This window comes from Gasterosteus aculeatus, chromosome 9 (assembly GCF_964276395.1).
Source record: "Gasterosteus aculeatus chromosome 9, fGasAcu3.hap1.1, whole genome shotgun sequence".
NCBI lineage: Eukaryota > Metazoa > Chordata > Actinopteri > Perciformes > Gasterosteidae > Gasterosteus > Gasterosteus aculeatus.
The window spans coordinates 1,721,755-1,741,258 of record NC_135696.1 but is presented as its reverse complement, the minus strand read 5'-3'; the positions used below and the strand labels follow the sequence as shown (position 1 = coordinate 1,741,258).

The following is a 19,504-nucleotide window of genomic DNA, read 5'->3' as shown; positions in this document are numbered from 1 at the left end:
GGCAACAGACAAGTGCTTTGCTTTAGTTTAACCCGATGAAGCAAATGTTGACCGCACAACGTAACGGCTAAGACAACTCGCGTTAGGAGAGGCTCCGCTCTGAACAATGGGCTGATTGGCAGTGCCCTGGGTTTCTAGGTCAAATTGGGATTGGTGCAGATGTTTCTTGCTTTGTGCAATAGGCCGATAGCAACAGTTGTGTTGCTGTATGTCTTTTTCCACACACACACACACACACTTACACATCACTCTTCACTCTCTACCTGTTGGGCCGGGGTGGAAGTCTGCAGCTGGCGTAAGCTTCGGCCCTTCAAGGCGCAGACCCCTTCATCGTCGTCAGCGTTGTTGTCATTCTCTGAGATGGAGATGACGTCGGGGCCGGAGTCAATCACGATGACCTCTTCGATAAATGATGAAAACGACTTTGGACCGTTCGCGTTCCCCGTCTTCTGTCTACGGAGTTTGTCTTGCTTCTTCTTCTTTTTCCGCAGGCATTCTAGTAAATTATTCAAATCGGGTGACGGGGGCCTACAATCCAGTTCTACCGTCTCCTGGGGCGCCTCATGCTGCTGGCTGTCCTGGCCCTCCGTCTCCACCCTGTCCTCCCCCTGCTCCTCCAGCGCCCCGGCGTTGGAGGAGTAGTGGAGCTGGCTGTAGAGGTGGAACTCCAGCTCGCTGTTGGCCTCCGACCCATCAGATTCACCAGATTCATCCCATCCAGCGTCCCGATAGAGTTCGTCCTCCAACGCCCTCCGATACTGGTACGGACCGTACATCACCCCCGAGCGCCCTCTGGCCACACACACATGTGCACACCGTGTCAACGCTCACACCTGAGGAGATGGAGAGGAAGCAGACTGCAGGGTAAAACAAATGAAACCCAAAAGGAGTCATTTTAGGCCACGCAAGACATCACAAATGCACACCAGGGTAAAATAAAACGGCATATAAGCCATGTGTAATAATATTGTCCACGCCAGTTTCTGCACAGGGCGAGTATTACCAGGAGACTTCATGTGACTGAAGGTCAAAAAAGGCCTTTTATATAATACGCCCAACGTTTACGTATGGAGCGGCGTGTTCCATCGAGGGTGGCCCATCGAGACGAGACGCCTGCATTTACCCGAAAAATGTTGTCAAAAATAAAAGGCTTTTGAGTGTTACACGAGTTTACTTTTAGTCATTCAAACTCAATATTAATGTCAAGCCAACCATTACCCAAAGGTAAAAACATTCAAGGCTTTGAGGGTAATAATTATTTTTATTACACAAATACTAATGTTTACTTTTGGATTAAAATCTGTGTAGAGCGAAGTTATATTCACTTCCCTCTTGCGTTTGACAACTATCAATTCCCCAAATACCAATATAGGATAACCAACTGGTACATTATTAGCCGAAATTGCTTGTTAATCTTTTCCTGGCTAAACTATCCATCCCAAGCAAACTAAATGATAGGAATTATTATCTCCAGCACGGAGGGATAAGAGAACGCAGGCGTGCGTCAATCACAGGGAGGACTCAGACTTTGGTCTTGTTCTTAAACCCGCTGGGGCTTGTTAACAAAGCTGAGAGAGAGCACGGATCAGCTGCCCTCCAACATTAGTTTTTTTTCCTTTGCCCTTTGATCACAGCTTATGTGGCGAGAACCCGCTTGGAATCCAGGTTTATTACCTGCGACGCGGACAACAACAAATACCCAATCAGTGCACAACTTAGTCATGAAGAGTCTAGAAAGAAGATATTTTAACATACAGCGTTTGCTAATTTCCCCCAATATCGGTCTCCCTAACTATCACACACACACACACACACACACACACACACACACACACACACACACACACACACACACACACACACACACACACACACACACTGGCCCATTGCTCTGCCCAGTGCTGCGTGTCTGTGTCATGATGGCTGGAGATGATTGGCTCCCAGACCGCACACACCGCAGAAAGGCCACGCTACGCGGTCACAAGCCGGCCGCCGGGGGATTAAAGCGACAGAAAGAAAGAGGCTCTTAAGCGGCTGGCGAGGGGGAGCGACGGTTTGGAAGTTTGTCGCACAGCGACCTGGAGCCGACAAATGACCGCCTGTGTTTCACATTGGTGGAACAGAACGCCCCCCCGCCCCCCCACGCACAGCCGCGGCCCCGAGGCACAGGTGTGTGTTCACTTATTCTGCCGTATTGCAGCTCAGCACAGGGCTGTACGGGTACATTGGGACCACAAACCATATACTTCTCCCCGACTCTCCGTTAAGGTGGAACAACTTCCAACACATGCTCGGCTCGGTCTGTCGTCTAAGGTTTTTAGATGGAGTGTGTTTTTGTATGAGAGATACGCAAAGGGACAGTAGCCTTGGAAAAATCAAATTTACATCAGAACTCTGTCCAGCATCGAGCTCAGCAGAAGTCTGATCAAGCAGAAGGAACAGAAAACAGTGTGTGTGGGAAGGAGCTTAAAGTGTGATTCTGAGGTGCTTTACTGTAGTATTTCTATTGTATTATATTTCATATTCATATTCCCCAATATTACAGAGGAGTTTTAACTTTTGAAGATAACGATTTTAGATTAAAAAGCACACCATATTTTTTCAAGTATGCTGCACTGAAATAGATTTAAAAACCGCAAAGTAACCACGAATCCACGTTGACCTACTGTATCAACTATGCTGAGTACATATAATAACGGGGGGGGGGGGTCTGCTTCTTAATCACTACTTTTATTTTGTATAATAACATATTAGCATTTTATTTTACCTGCATAGGCAGGCTAGTGTAGATATGTACCTTTTACAATAGAACTTACAGCTACTTTCACATAAATAATAAATAAACTCCTTGTTCCATCACTGTTTATTCGGACATGTCCGGTATTTCCGACCAAACTATTAAAAAGCTTACCTGGCGGTTAATCGGTACGTTTGTAACACTATTAGCAGAACGTGGAAATTCAAATTCACTTGGTTGCCATGGTGTTTGTTGTTCTTGGACACACACACACACACACACACACACACACAGTGTTAAATGACAGAATGAGGTCTCAAACATACGGCGCGGCATCTTTTAGCACACGAATGACAACAGAAATATCAGTTCTATAAATAAGTGTGCACTCCTAAGTTAGCATGGTGTTAGCCCCGGCTAGCTCCATGCTAACGAGCTAGCAGGCAGCTCGAGGCACACGTAAGCACGGCAAGGAGCCACTGCTAAGTGGCTAATTGAGGTCAACCCGGACGCCAAAACACAAAAGCCTCGGACAAAACGGTAGCTACGATGGTGAATAATTTGTAATTTATTCCACGTGTCGATAAACATGTGTCCCTCCGGTCTGTCCACGTGCTTTAGGCAGCACAGCACCCGGGTCGGATGTAAACAAGGAAGCATTTCAGTCTCCAACACGCACAAAGGAAAACAAATGCATGCAAATAGAGTCATTCTATCAATAGCCACCACTATACACGTTTCATATTTAATGCCGGGGACTGCGAGCTCACCTTTATCCAACAAACGGTGGGGTTATAAGAACCGGAGGAGCACTTCCAGTCAGAGGGAGAGAGACGAACAACTTCCGGGTTTGTCAGCAGGAAAATGTGTTGGCCGACAGTAACGTTTCACTGCGTGCGTCCGGCGACCACCACGACCACTGGAGGCAACCAGAGATCCCCCGCGAGAAGCGCCTCGATCCGAAAGAATGTTTGGCTCGAGTTTGAAAGGCTGGACTTGAGATGTATAATGTTTTGGAAAATCGAAGCACCGACGTTTGAAAACGTGTCCACGGTTTATAAAGACTGATCACACGAGGCTATTGAGATACACAAGCACAAACCTCTTCCCACAGAGGCGCCGAAGCTCTGGTTGTACAGTCGGAGTGCTACCCAGAGCTAATAAAAGAAGTGAATACTTTAGAATTTATAGGGATAGTATTTTGTTAGAAATACTCAAATCAAGCCCAAAACGTTAAGCCAATCTTTTTTTATAATGCATTACCTTCCAGGGTCATAAAGGGGCAGAAAGTGTTTCTATGCATCTTTATGAGATTATGATGCGTTATGTATAATTTTGCTGGGATGTCAAGTTATTCCAAATGTGCCATTCCAACAGTTTCATTGTTAAAAATGGCATTTAATAAATAATAATTGCAAGAAGGAGACAGAATTGACACACAAGTCATGCATCAAGGCTACTCAAAGGTCTTCTTCCCTACTGAAATATTCAGTTGGAAGATAAACATACTAAGACAACACCAAGTTCTGGTAATCAGACAAAAGACAAACTCTCCGTTGTCCAAGCAATATTGACTAAGACACAACATGTGTTTTCCCAACACACATAATGACCAAAATCTGTGAGGATCAGTAAGCCCATTTTTTTAGACCAGAGGACGTGGAGGTCACAACCCATCAGGGCAAAGATAGGTAATTAGATTTTCTATGATGGGAATTTATTAATTGTTGTTTCAAATTGCCTCTGAGCTTTATTTAACATCACAATCTAATAAAAGACCAGACACACTTGCAAAAAAACAAACAAACAGGGGCTCTAAATGGTTGAACTCTACTCTTCTGTGAAGGAATATATTATGGTTGTTCATGTTCTATGAGCTCACCGAATACCCTGAAACGGCATTATTGTGAGACACAAACTCTGATTATAAAATATGATGATTGAAGCTGGGGTGGAGTAGTTAACTTGGCTGCTTTATTTCAGAGACATCGTATCTCATTCTGCAGACAAAAGATCCGGCAGGGCCCTACACTGTTTCACTACATAGACTTGTCATTTTGATGGATGTGGGGTGTTTTTACATTCCTCAAAGAGGCACAAATATCAGCTTTGAAATGTCAGAACGTGTGCATGTGACTAGCATGGATCTGCCGACCCTGTGTCATTATTACATGTTGATGGGAATGTAAATCTATATGTAAATGTAATTCAACAGACTGGCTATCGCCATCAGTCTTATTTATGACTCAGAATGCGGCAGAATTATGGCATCCTGGCTCTCGTGAACATGAACATCTATCCGCTTCCCTCCCTTCTGCACCGTGAGAGTAATTGTGAACTCTGTATATCCGACTATAGGCATCGGCGGCGTCGTAGCGGCGAGCAAATGGCATATATGATATGAAATCAGAGGGTGAATGCCATCTGATTCCAGAGGGTTCTCCATGCGTGTCAACGGGGGAAAAGGCCATCACAGAGTTGGATTGTTTCCCTCCGAAAAGGTTAGGCTGCACCTCATGTCTCAGCACTATCACCTCTTGTATACATCTGACACACACACACACACACGCACAGACTTAATATCCTGCATCTGTTTTGTTTTTTGGGAAGCACATATGGGGGCCCTCTGCCTCTGTGCTCCCAGTATCTCACCAAATTGGATGCAGGTTTTGGGATGCCTCAGTGCCTCGTGAAATTGTGATGTGGCTGCCTGATTTTGGGTTCCATGCATTAGACGGTATTTATTATTTTAAAAGAAAGGTGGAGGATGCCTGACTGAATGGAAGCATCTGGTTCAGCGGTTCATCTCCCAGCGTCCAGACCACTGGCGTGTTGAAGATGGATGGAGTGTCCTGGACAAGGGGGTTTAAAGTCCCCCTGATTTGACAATCACGCATTCCAGGGGGGGACGGTTCTGCCTGGCCAATGATCTTTATTGAGGAGAAGGAGTTAAAAGAAGCATGTCATTGCTCCCGTTTGATGTCCTCTGCATCCGGCTCACTTTCCGTGCCAGGAGCTGTGGTCAACGCCTTTTCCACAGAGCGCCCGATCAAAAACGGGATTTACGTCAGCTGCTCCGGTGAATTGGCAATATTCTGCAAACTGATGGTCATTTGTGTACAAATGTACTTGTCAGGAGACTAAAACTGTGTCCTGAACGCTGCTATTGCTTCGGCTTAGTCGTGTTGAGAGGATTTTGGAGAATGCTGTGCTAAAATTAGGCACAAAGCATTGTTTTCTTTGGTGAATTCTGAGGACAAACCCAAGGACAGTTGTTTGGGAATAGTTGGCACAATTAGACGACATTTATTAGTTAGCCAACAATATTTTCCCGTTTTGTTTGTCCTTTTTACAATTGGTTTGACTAAAAAAAATTATATTATACCACACCCTTCATCATGCAATGTTCTTTTTCATCATCATTATTTGTCTCTTTGTTGACGTCTAGCTAGCAAACAATTGATTCATTGAGAAATTAGTCAGTAGACGGATCAAACACTTAAATTATAAGCCCAACACATCATGTATAAAGCATGTGGAGCATCTGCTTGCATGCAGTAATTGGCCGCGTCAGCTTCTCTCAGTTCTGAAAAAAGAAAACTGTCTTCCTCTTCTGCCTTTGGCCTGGGCTTCCTTCTCACTGTATGTATGTAAATACAACCAACCGGCGTGTATCAAAGCAGCCAGGCAGGAGGAATTCCCTTAAAAAAAAAAAAAGACTCGGCCTGGATCAGCGCTTCTGAACAAAAATGTCTCCCATGCATCACCCACATGGGGCCCTCTGTGCCAGAGTCATTCACACCCACCACATGAAATACAGAATTCTCTTCCACTGCAACACACACACTCTCTGTCGTATTACCACAGTGAGAGTTTCTTCCCGACAGTCGCTTAGCATCATCTTTTTATGTTGTATTAATTAATAGATATCATGGCATCAAATAGCCCTGCAGGATATGGAACCGATGGCGTAGTAGAGCAATTCTGGAGTTAATATGCCAAGCAGAGCATGGACTAATCAGTGGAAGAGCTCACGGGCAGGGAGTGATAGAACACAGCTGGAGGGGAGTGATGGCTTGTCACAACTTCTGTAACCGAATATCTCTTTGGTTTTATTGTCATCATCGTCATCGGGGTCTTCTCTTTACAGCCTTGTTAAGAAACACTAATCTGGGACATCGGTCGTCCCACATGCCCAACACCAGGAGCTTTGACACTGCAAAAAAGGATAAGCTGTATTTTTAAATAGGGACTAACTTAGCACATATGTGGTTGCAAATCCTTAACAAATGTGTCTTTTCTTCACATTATTTAATGTAGCTTTTTTGTCCTTGGGAAAATGCTTCACATGAGGCGTGGGTTGTGTATCTAAAACACTCAATCCTGAGGTGGGATCTAGTATCGTAATATAATGCATCTGCCGACATGGTGTTAAAGTCAATTTAGAAACTGTTTTTGGATAAATTAATCAGATATATTTGCACTCTAAACAATTTCACTGTAAATTAACGGTAACTTTATGTTTTTAATGGTATTTTACCATAGGATAACCGCTTTTACGATAAATGCCAGAATGTTGCCGTTTATTTACAAAAGTGTAAAAACTAATTTAATACATAACGGTTGCAGTTTATTACATGTCTTCAGGACAAATATTTCAGGGACATTTGTATCCAAGAACAAAACTTAAAAATATATTGCATGTGTAGAAAAAAAAGAATGAAACCACAAAATCATCAGGAACCAGATGAAGGGAACTCATACGCACCTCAGATACAAATTATCACCAGTGTGTCTTTGAATGTAAATGTAAAGCACTAAATTAGCACCCATGCACTCCACAAACTGACTCTATCAATTTACTCATGAACTTACACCTTGGAGTTGACCGTAGCAACTGGCCGCCATCTTTAATCCTGTAGTGATGTAATAAACAAAATGAAACATTTGTACAGTTTCAGTGGTGGAAAATGAAACCGACTTATGGAAGTAGACAATGTTAAACTAAAGTCAGGAGGGAGACCGTGTTAAGGTAGAGACAGAAAATATTCTTAAATGGGATGAAAGCTACAAAGATCAGACAGCAATAGGCAACGAGAAGGCTTGTTGTTGTTGTTTTTGAAGACTTTACAGGATTCAGAATTGAGAACATAGCAGCACACAACTCTTTAACAACTGTGCTTTTCCCGCTGGTTTCAATAACATCCGCTCGGGAGACGAGGCAATGAGTTACTCCTCGCGTTCAGGAGCTGTCGGTCACGTCTTGTCACTCAAAAATAATTTTTAGGCAATGAACGGTTTGAATAATAAAAATATTCTATCATCATTGGAGACACATTAACCTATGGACAGCAGATGTAGATGGATTACAATTCATTGAACTTGTATAGAGAGGTGTATTTCCACCGCGTGGGGTGACTGTTAATCATAAACATTTAACTGTATGTTACAGTTATTATGAAACACTGTAAGATGCCCTGGAAAATCCCCCATAAATTTATAATAATTTGTGGTTTCCCTCACTGAGGCCACGTCCATCTGTGACGAAAGGCCCCGGCTTGACAGCACCTAATTTTTTAAGGGGTCACATTGCCAAAAAACACAGTGGGGAACCATCGCCGTACAGCACAATAGGAAAAACATTTTCTGTTTGTACTTTTGTACTCAGTAGATTTTAGACTGCCTGAAAAATCTATTGTTGTCTGACACTCCCACTCCCACAAAAATTGAATGAAATGCCAATCCAGACTAGATCCCCTCCACACACACGCTCACACACACACACACACACCAGTAAAATACTTTTTGGTGTAGCTCTGAGCTCAACAGTCTGACGGTGCTTTCAGCAGGAAAAAGACTAGAACAAGAGAAGCAGCCTGACGACACCTTTTCAGACCGAACCAAGTGACTTGTGTCTATGGGGATTGAATTTGTGAACAGAAACTCTACACACACACAAAGTTCGACACACACACGGTTACACCTCTCTCTCAGCGGTGAGTGTAAAAACCACATTGACAGGAGCCTTGTCCCCTCTTGTCCAATTGTCACGCTGAAATGTTTACCTTTTACATACAAATGGCCCCGGTGTCGTGTTGTGTCACATAGTGTTTCATGGACAAATAATGCGTCCGATTTCTCAATCCGCCCTTGCGGCCCTTGAGGCCCTTGAGGCCCCCTCCCAGTTTCTGTAGTCACAGCAACGCCCAGGCCCCGGTGTCTGCGGGAGCAGGAGCCCTGTGCCTCCTCGCTGAAGGGCCACTCCGAATGATGGCGGCAAACAAATCAGAATTTAAAGAAAGCTAAACGTGAGGAATGGTATTATTGGGAAATAAAATATAAAAATTGCAGGTACATTTACTTTAGTTTTCCAATTATGCTGTTGCAACTAGTCCTCGCTTTTTAGCCAAGTTGATTTATACATATAATAAATAAAAATCCAAAACAAATATTTCCCCGCTAAAAGTACAGCCAAATGGGGTTGGCGTTGAAGAAGAATTTTATAATTGTATAATTAACATTTACTAAGAGATGAGACGAGCAGTACCAAACATGCGATTAGTTTATAGCTGACGGAAGTATTTGACTCTTGCAACAACGCACTTTGAGAAGTGCATTAACATGTAAGCTTCATTAAATGCACCAATAATAATAATAATAATACCACAATGTGTTGTCTATAATAATAGAATACACATAACGAAAAGGGTCAATTCTACAAGATGAGACGTTTTAAATTGACTAAATAATGTGCAAATGATAAAGTAACATTTTGAGGGCATGTTTTCTTCACCATCTCAGGACCTTTGCCTCAATAACTAATAAATATTTCCAAACAGATCAGCCAGGTAGATTCGGTAATTAGTCACTGGCACATTGAAAGCACACGGAAGCCTTTAGAACCGCGTCTCCTTGCCGTTTTGCCCCGTAATGTAAACGAGGGCCCAGAGAGCCCAGTGTCAAGGTCCCGGATGGTTACGTGTTTACTAATTGTTCTAATCGTCCCTTCACTTCTCGCTTTTAATGCTATTCTTTCCGGTTCCGCTCGGTCAGATCTCCGGTCACCGACCCCCCCCCCCCCCCCCCCCGCTCATATTCATTACATTAATTAGCACGGGGTTAAAAAAACAAACAAGAAATGATTAATAAGGAGAAGTCTTTGAGGGGGAGACGACAAGGCAGAATGTGAGCGAGACCCCCCCCCCCCCTCCACCCCCCCGCGGGGCTGCGGGAGACGAATGAAAGGGGAAGCCATGGACGTTAATATGATTACAACGGATATAGGGGAATGTATTCAGTATATATATGCCGACATTAGACCTCAAAGGAAAGAAATGTATAAATTAATGTGTTGCAGAATACATTTCCAAAATTATGTGAAATTGTAAAATTCACATTTTTTTATTCGCTATTATTACACACATACATAATTTGAAATAATAGTAATATTTCTTATACGAATAATAATAATAATGATATATAAATATGAATATTACATCATTAAAATAAAACAGTTATATTTTCTAATGTCGTGCTGCAAGAAACTGTTAATATGCATTGACACCAAGTATCAGCAAAAGCTGAATTAAAATAGGCGTTTATTAATCTGTTTAATTGTCTCAACATTGTAATAAAGCCATATCTATTTTTAATGTCTTCCTCGTCCTGTCACTCATTGGCGCGTGATTGGCGAGAAATCATCGACATTCAAACTTGCAGAACACAATAAGTAGCTCGATAGAAAAGGATTGTATTCAGTCTCTGCTGCGAAGTTGTGCGTTCATGAAATGCAACTAAATAATCCGCCAGCGTGGCCATGCAACAGGTTCAGCTTTTGGTTTTGCAATTTAATATATATATATATATATATATATATATATATATATATATTTATATATATATATAAAAAGAAATAAGGACGAGGCAAAGACTCATAACTATCACTGTATTCTACACTGTACAGTGTGATCCAAACCCCCTCCCGCCGGCTGCATCACCTCCTGCTGTAAGCTGACGCAAAGGTTAATAGATTTATCGGGGGCTGTTTCTGCGCCTGGAGGTCAGATCTGTTTGGCCCCTCCGGTAACCCAAATTACATTTCCGTTTGTCTCACATACACTTCCAACCGGCCCGTCTCCATCTCACGGAGCCGAATCTTTTACATCACAAGAGGGAAGACAAAGATGTTTTTTGTCCCCCGTCTAATCAAAGGGCCCACTCACTTCCGGGTCACGCTTCAAATGCACAGCTGGATGCACTTGCGTATAACTGGCCTGCTAAAATATCTCCCCTCGGCCGGACTGTTTTTGTTCTTTTTGGAAATATTCAGCCCAGATACTCGCTGTAACAGAACGACTGAGCCACGTGTGCAGGAAATGTTCACTCATTATTCTCCCAGAGAAAAAAGAAACATGTCGATGGGAACGAGAACAAAAGTGCCGGTATCGGAATGAGTGGAACATTTCAGTGGGCGAACGAGTACTTGTGAAAGGTTAGAAACTCGCCACAGGTGCAAAGAACCGACAACCGAAGACCGGAACTATCCGGCTTATGGTTTTTGCGCACAACTCACGTGCACGGAGGAGGAGAGGACTACGCCCTCCCGGCAGCACGGTGGGTAAAGGTCTGACGGCGTAAATGCACCTGCTCCTTTCGCCCCGTGCGTCACGCGTAAAGTTCAGCGTGCCGTGCGTAACAGGTGACATGCCCGCAGGGGAGCAGATGAGAAGTTGGTGACCGCGCTTTCGGGGACGCTGTTGCAATGACGCTGGACATAAATACAAGAATTAAAGTCTTCAGTGAGGAAATTAATCTAACCGAGGGGGGGAGAAGGAGAGCGCGGGCGGGAAAGTTTAGTAAAGTGGAACTTGGTAACAGATGCTAGCAAAGGGAGAAGGGGGAGGGGAGTGTATATGTTGTGTGTAAGTGTACGTGTGTGTGTGTGTGTGTGTGTGTGTGTGTGTGCAACCTCGTGCGGGGGGCGGAAGAAGACAGGACATGAGCGCACATTGAGAGAGCGGCTCTTTTACTCGTGCTCATTTCACGCCCCCCCCCCACACACAAGCCCCTTTGCCACCTAAAGCGTTTAGTTGCAGCTGACTGAGCACTTGCAAGCAGTGGCCCAACTGGCCCCCAAAAGTAGTGTAAAGCAGAAGAAAAAAGAGTGAGAGAAAAAACCGTGACGGAGTGAGAAAGAGAGGTGTGTGAGTGGAGGGAGGGGGGTGAGACAGAAAGAGAGAGGGGGGAGAGAGGGAGACACTAGGAAAAAAGTTTTTGTTCTTTTCCTTTTTTTTCTGTCCTCCTCTCGCCTCCCCCCGGTCTAACCGGGCAACATGGAGCAGAGCCCCGGGAGTCCTGCGCTGCGGCTGGGGAGAGCAGGTAGGGTCGCACCGGCTCACTTTCTCACGGAGACCTCAAACTACTTTTCCGAACAAGTGAAACCCTTCGTGTTGCTGGTTGAATTTATTTGTGTTTTTTCGCTGATGCGAAACTTTCTAATAGAAATTGTGGACGTTATTTGTGGCGGGCAAAAGAATGAGAAAGACTTCTTTTTGACTTTTTACGACTTGTTCTGTTTGGCGAGAAACGATTGTGGAAACTTTGGAGCTGTTTCAGATTGACATTCTCGTTTAAATGTGAGTTTCATAATTTCCTATTTGCTTTTATTTGGCACTGTTCGCTGGTGTGAGCAACAAGTGTGATTTAACTTTTCAGCTTTTGGTTGGCACCTTGACCGGCTCTTACAATAAAGAGCAGGGAGGTGTGCGCGCTTCTTTGGAACCGCCAATCAGGGACGAGCGATTGCGTATCCGCGCACGTTTGGTCTCATATTTCGGGGAGGTTTGACAGTCTTCTAAATGCGATTCAATATGCGCCATGAGAGCTGTGACATCTGAGGACTGGTCCGTGTTTGTGCCGCTGAGTCTGGAATGACTCCCGCGTTGTCCTGTCCCTGCATTACTCAACCCAACAGGTTCATTTGGCAAAGGCCTATTCATAAACCAGCGGGGCTCTGGTACAACCGTGGATCCGACCATCGACCTCGTTGTGGCACCCAATGGATACCACATCATTTCATATCGCTACCCGCTGCGCCCGCATTGATAAAACGTCGTTTGTCATTAAGAAACGCGATGCTGCCTCAGAGGGATGTTCATTCTCACATTGGAGCGGCATAAATAGTGTCATATACTAGAACTAAATGAGCTTCCGCCCGGCTTCATGCGGGTTTATCGAATAAAACAAATAATGCATCTGTTGAAGTGTCTTGTGTGGAGTGTGGCTCCTGCTCCACGGTGAATGCAACTGGGTTTGTAGCATTTGGATCATAACCTTTTAACCACTGAGGGGAGTTTAAGGGAGGGCCCTCCGTGTTGGCGTGTGGAGTTTTGGGGCCCGGGGCCTCTGCGGCTCTCTCACTTTAAGGGACGTGCTCGGGGTTTAAAGGAGAGAGCGAGGTGGTTTTGAGGAGACCTTCCTCTCTTCCCGCCCTGTAGGTCGGCCGTGCGCGTCTACAGGGCCCCGGGGCCGCCATTTCAGTCCCATCTGACGACTACTGGCAGTGGATGAACTCAAATTATTATTCTACAAAAGAGGAAAAAATGAGAGGCGGGACTTTTTTTGATCTATTTTTATTTTAAAAAAAAATGTTTTTACCTGCAAAAGTTAATTCAAGTCGTGACCAAACAGGACAGAAACACAGAGACAGATATGGAGACAGAGGGGCGAATTAGAGGGGAGGGACGGGAGGGAGGGGAGGCAGAGAGAGAGAGATGACCTCACTTGGCATACAGCCTGCTTCCGCTTTGACCTCAAGTGCCCTCCGTGTAGGACGAGGTGATGTTATGGCCTTGTTCTTGCATGGAGACAAACAACATCCAGTGCGTCCGTTTGTGTGTGTGTGTGTGTGTGTGTGTGTGTGATTCATATATATATATATATACGTGTGTGTGTATCTAATTCACAAGCGAATACAAACTTAAGAGGAGATACGAGGAGCTTTCTCATTATGTTTACAGTCAGCCGGCGTGTAATAAACGAGCTGGTGGAGTTAACATGCGCTATTAATTTTTCATTGCTTTTTTCGTTTCGAGGCTGAGGTGCTAAAAAAATAAAAAATAAATAAGGAGAGAGAAGCAAAGCAAAACAGCCGAGGCTTTCGTGGTGGATGAGGGGGGGGAGAGGCAGCATTTAAACAGCAACACTGCCTGCAATTTACCTCCAATGATCATCGCAACTCAACCGCATTCTCGCTAATGTTCAAAAAAAGTACGCGCACCCCCCACACACACAGCCACCCCCCCGCCCCCCCCATCCATCCCCTCCCCCGCATTCTTTAACACTGGAGAGGTAATGAAATATGGTAATGGTTTTGGACCCCGGATTAAAGTCTTCCTGATGGAAGTTCGTTTCCTCCAAATTTCAAAGCCTAAAGCGACAACAATTTGTATACATGATTGATTGTGTTTGGATTCTTTTTCGGGGGGATTTTAATTGCTTATGTATTTAATTTGCAAATCGTGGAGACAAGGGCTCCGTTTACTTCTTGTTTGGTGAGGAAAGCACCCGTGTATTTTCTCAATAAATACAAAAAAACAGGCTGTGAGCAGAACGAGAAACAGGTGAAGTAGGAAATATTTGATATATTGTGCTTTTTGCCTGTTTTGAGACACCCGGATCAAAAATACTCTGTCAATGCGAAATGGAAAAGAAAAGAATACAAACATAGAATAATCAAACTGTTAACGTAACATAGCGAGACGTATTTCATAATGTGCAGAACATTTAGATAATATAATATAGAAGAAAATAGTTGTTTCTTACAAGATGTATTTTCTCCTTTTCTGGATTTAGGGCCTAAATATTGATGTGGCGGTTGGTGCATGATCCAAGTCCGAATATCTATATCTATATCTATATATATTTCAATTTCGTCAATTCATACTGTTTTATTTGCGTTAAGTTCAGTCTTTTTAGCATTAAAAAGCAAAGCATGACCGTGCTGTCAGTCGGCTTTGAGGCCTTAAATCCGGAATCTACAGTACAGATGTGGGAAATATGAATGAGGGATAGAACGTTAACATCAGCGGGATTGTGAGGAACGACGTTCTTTTTTTATGAAGCCATACATGAGCTTCGTGCAGTAGTTTATTTCACAGATCACAATCTCAGGAGTGAATCTGTGATCCCGCGCGGGCCCGCGGTGCTTTACGCGCTGCTTCCATTTGGCTTCACGTTTAGACGCCAACTCAGACCGATTTTGAGACTCGTTTAACTCTTTGAGTAAGTCCAAGTTCCCGCCGGTCTTTTTTAACCGTTTTTTGTTGATTTGCGTGAGTGTGTAGGCGCGTGCACGCGCTCGGACACGTTACACGCACGGTTGAACGCCCCCTTGTGGTCTGGTTTCCTCAGTGAAGAGAAAGAGAACTAAAGCCCAAATAAACCCTCTCAGTCTCTGGCTGGATGGTTAAAAAAAGAGAAAAAAACACTAAAGAAGAAGAAGAATTATTTGTTGTATAATGACATGAATAATTGTCCAGTTCCGGAGTTGAAGTTGCATGTTATGGATATTAAAACTAATCAAGAAATCTACAAATACAAAATCATAAATGAAATAGACTCAATAAAATCACACATTGACCTTTTCAGCAACGTTGCCTTGAGGTACATCAAACATGTACGTTCCTCTGAGGAGGAACCTGCAGACTAGTGAGGCGCTATTGTCGGAGCTTTCCAGAAGACATGATGTGTCTTCAATGGTATAATTGTTGCATATGCGTGATTATACATCTGCTGTATATCTCGAATGTTTCTCATCCAGGTTCTTGCGAGGACAACACGTAATGAATCTCTCTCTCTCTCTCTCTCTCTCTCTCTCTCTCAGTTTTGAGATTGGGAGCTCGCAAATTGCATTTCATTAGAACCTCCGTCTGCGATCCTGAATCAATTAAGTAGTGAATTCATGTTTCATATGTTTGTCCGTCAATTCTCCCGAAGTTAAATATTTCTAGCATTGTGTTGAAGGAAGGAGGGGGGGGGGGGTTCATAAGACTTCACTGAAAACTGCAAAAAAGAACCGGATGCTCAAAATGGGGTGTCCCTTTAAGAGCTGCCTCCCTGTACTCCTTCCTACTGTTCTCATGTGATAGAAAGAGGGGCAATACCTGTTTAAGTTCCCCTCTTTTATAAAGCCGTGCTGCAACTAAGCCTCATTTTTTTAGTAATACTTAATTAATTAGCCGTTTAATATTGACATGAATAAATTGGGTGCAAATGGGTTCAAAGGCGTTTAGTTTTTCTTTCTTCACTTTGCTAATTGAAATTAAACACATGATCATTTACTCCTCCAGCCTCTTGCGTTGCTTCAGCAAAGCCTCCCCATTGGTGGACGGCCAGTGCCCGCGGGGGGCTGTCATTGGCCGACGGGATTCGCAGCAGCCAATAGGCGCGCTCCGCCGCGCCCCCTCCGACCCGTCAGAGGCGGTGACGCGTGTGGCGGAGGGGGGCGGCGCTCGCGCAGCGATTGGCTGGCGCCGCTGTGAGTGACGGGCAGCTGGGCCGGCGCGCGCGGGTTAGGCTTCCAGGGGTTTGGGAGCGCGGGCGCTGTCCGCACGAGAGCAGGTCCTGAAACGCGGCGTGCTGCCCACCCGTCGGACCCCCGCAGCGCCGGCAGTTCTCTTTTTCCTCGCGGTTCGAGGGAAAACCTGTTTATGTACATATTTACACACCAAACGTTTTGGACGTTTATTTGTCGGGGATTCAAGCGCGAGCGCGGAGAAACGCTTTTGAATTTTAGGGAAACTGGGATTTTTCTGTTTTTTACACCAACGCGTAAAAACAAGAAACTCACGCAGAAAGCCGGAGCCGAAGACGTTTGTGCCGCGAGTGCCACCAACACGCAGCGAGACAGAGAGAGAAGGGGGAGAGAAGGGGGAGAGATAACAGAGTGAGCAAGAGCCGTCCTTCACCTCTCTCCCGGGATAACAACTTTTTATTTTGTATTTTCCCCGCTGTTCTTTTCTTCTTCTTCTTCGGCCGCTGGTGGATACGAGACTCCACGATGTGAGCAGTCACCCGCTCTCGCGCGCTATTGATGGAGAATACCAAGTGTTGACGTGAAGGCGACCTGCCGAGGACCATTTCTGACAAGAAGAATAGAAAAGAGGAAAAATAACACTGGATTTGTAAACTTCATATTTTTTATTTCTCGTATTTTTAAATATTGCAATAGACTCAAAGGAGAAAGTTCACGACCCCCTCCCACCCACCGTATCCTCTTCATCGGCTAAGTCGCAGTTCAGGGGTCACGGCCAGCGGAGCGAGAAGAAGACCAAAGGGAGGGAGTTTGCCCTCCATATATTTTTTTTTTGTTTTCGTTTTTGTTTGAATGTGTTCCTTCTTCTGGCTGAGGAGACTTTGTGCGGACGAGCAGCCGAGGGAATGAGCCCCATCGCCGTCGCTTCCCTCCTCGGGTTCCTGGAGCCCCGTCGCGGTGTCCCGTCCCCGTGGGGAGGGAGCCCGTCTCCGATTCCCATTTTTGACGCTATTACTTCTCTCCCCTCAACCTGAAAAAAAACCCACACTTATTTTCTATAAATCTTATTTTTAAATATAATTTTGTATTAGTGCAAGTCAAAGTAAAACCGGTGACACGTTGACAACCGATTACTTTACAAACATTTTTTGTTTGTTAATTAAAAAAAAAATCCGCGTTGTAGAGGGAACTGGAAGCCCCTTTCCCTTCACTGGAGGTCACGGTGCGTCAGTGAAGTGGCCGTCTGAAGCGGGGCGTCCGGGGGGCATCGTCGGTATCGGGGGCCTCGGCAGCGCGCCACCGTAACGATGGAGATTCACTGTAAGCACGACCCGTTTGCTGCAATGCACAGTAAGTTTACACTTTTATATTCCTCCCCATCTGCATGATCCCATCTGCCCTGTGCTGCGACCCCCCTGCCCCCCCACACCCCCCCACACACACACTCACACGCAAACATCAATAGATTTCAGCTGCACGATAAACTGTAAAAAAAGAAAAATATATAACTAGCTTTGCTTGGTGTCCGAAATAATCTATACCGGCACAAAAAGTGTCAACAGCAATGCTGAAATAATACAAGCATGGGCATTTTGCAAATTGCGTTTTGATATATTACTAATGTTGTATTTATGTATTTAGGACATATATATATCTATTTATAGATGTGTGGTTAAAATATATATATAATACAGCTTTGGTTGGAAATATTTGTTGGGCAAATTAATTATTTCCTATTCTTTCTAATGCATTAACGGTATGGCTATTCCTTGGCAGTGAATGACATGTGGTGTTGGGCCCATTTATTGTATTTATTTTTATCATTTATCTTCGCTTCAATTCTGCAGGTTTTTCAGCAACATGTGTATTTTGACTATAATTTGGGCTCGTGGAGTCGGAGCGGTTTATTTTGAATAGTAAAGTTTTAAATGTTGTCCATACAGACCTGTATTTTGTTAAATAGTGTCGGTGTGTTGTGTGTGGGGCTGTTCGCTGCGTTTTAAAGGGGACGTGGAGGGGAGGGGCAGGGGTCAGAGAGAGAGGTAGAGAGATGGTGTGGGGAGGGGTTTAGGGTGGGGGAGGGGGGGGGGGTAACAAAGCATGACTAAAAGCTGAACTCGATCCACAAACAGCAGCGGGGTTTTCTGGATCGTAACCAGGTTAGACAGGCGCGCACAGGTGATCGGAGCTGTGCGGGTCTCACGCGCCCGTAACCAGGTGGGCCCGCGCTGATCCCCGCGGGGAGATGCTGCTCTCACGGCCCAGCGGGTCGGAGCGCGCACCGCCTCGCACTCGCAGCGTGCAGCGGCGCCGTTCTTGCTCAAAGACACTTCAGCAGCAGAGCAGGTGCTCGGGGGAGATGGAGGGCATGTGAGCAAGATGGGGGCGGGGGGGGGGCTGCTTTGTTTTTTTAATGCCACAAAACACCTATACTTCCTTAATTTAACCCTGAACAAGCGTTAATTTACATACTTCTTCAAACTATGTCATTTTCCCAGCGCAGCTAAATGCAGACACATATTTCAAATCTGAAATTAAAAGTAATGAGTGTCTGTCACAGAGGCCCAGGTAATAGGAAATAATTTAATCAAGAGGTCTCAACCTTCAACATCCATTGGTTGCATTTTTTCAATGTCACTGTTATAAAATAATATTTTTATAATATGTAAAAGATATATAAATAAATAAAAATATATATATGTATACAAAATAATATATATATATATATATTTATATATATATGGCCAAGTTTTAATACACACACACACGCACACGCACACACACGGACACACGCACGCACGTCATAAAAAAGAGAAAAGCAACTAGAACGGATGACGTTTCCTCTTCGTTGCCGTCGCGCTGCCGACGGTGGAGCGGAGCTAAAGTTATATGTCAAAGCCCGGAGACGCTTTGACACGATTACACCCTAAGAAATGTCAACGCTAGAGAGATGGGGGGTTGGAATGAATCCGCTGTGACTCCTGGAAGTGTTGCTGCGCGAACACGTGGGTCTCCAGGGTTGTGTGTGTGTGCGTAGAGTTAAGCATTAATTTAGGTGGTTTGTTGTCCTTCTTTTCCTATTGCATCAAATGCGTGCGTTTGCGCACGCCGGCCCCTAAGAGCGGGCAGTTATTTACATATAATTCTTTCGATTTGTATTTTAAATTTAGACCTACAAAGTTGCTTTATTTGGGGTTGTAGCCGTCCTCTATGTTGGCAATAAAAAAGTTCAT

At 44.5% G+C, this 19,504-nt stretch overlaps 2 protein-coding genes across 6 annotated transcripts in view; one reads left to right on the top strand and one right to left on the bottom strand.

The window, feature by feature from the left end:
- Positions 1-3,804, bottom strand: part of zcchc7 (zinc finger, CCHC domain containing 7) — a 36,861-nt gene extending 33,057 nt beyond the window's left edge. Inside the window, exons 1-2 of the mRNA XM_040187293.2 lie at positions 3,508-3,804; positions 264-833 (exon numbers count right to left, since the gene is read on the bottom strand). Of these exons, the coding sequence (XP_040043227.2) occupies positions 264-776 (513 nt within the window). The 5' untranslated portion in view covers positions 777-833; positions 3,508-3,804. The remainder of the gene's footprint in view (positions 1-263; positions 834-3,507) is intronic.
- Positions 3,805-11,780: 7,976 nt separating this feature from the next.
- pax5 (paired box 5) overlaps positions 11,781-19,504 on the top strand; it is a 48,609-nt gene continuing 40,885 nt past the window's right edge. For 2 of the 5 annotated variants that reach the window (XM_078080058.1, XM_078080056.1), the window contains exon 1: positions 12,133-17,621. In XM_078080058.1, coding sequence (XP_077936184.1) covers positions 17,579-17,621 — 43 coding nt within the window. In that variant the 5' untranslated portion in view covers positions 12,133-17,578. The other 3 variants (XM_078080059.1, XM_078080055.1, XM_078080057.1) reach the window with 3 other exon arrangements.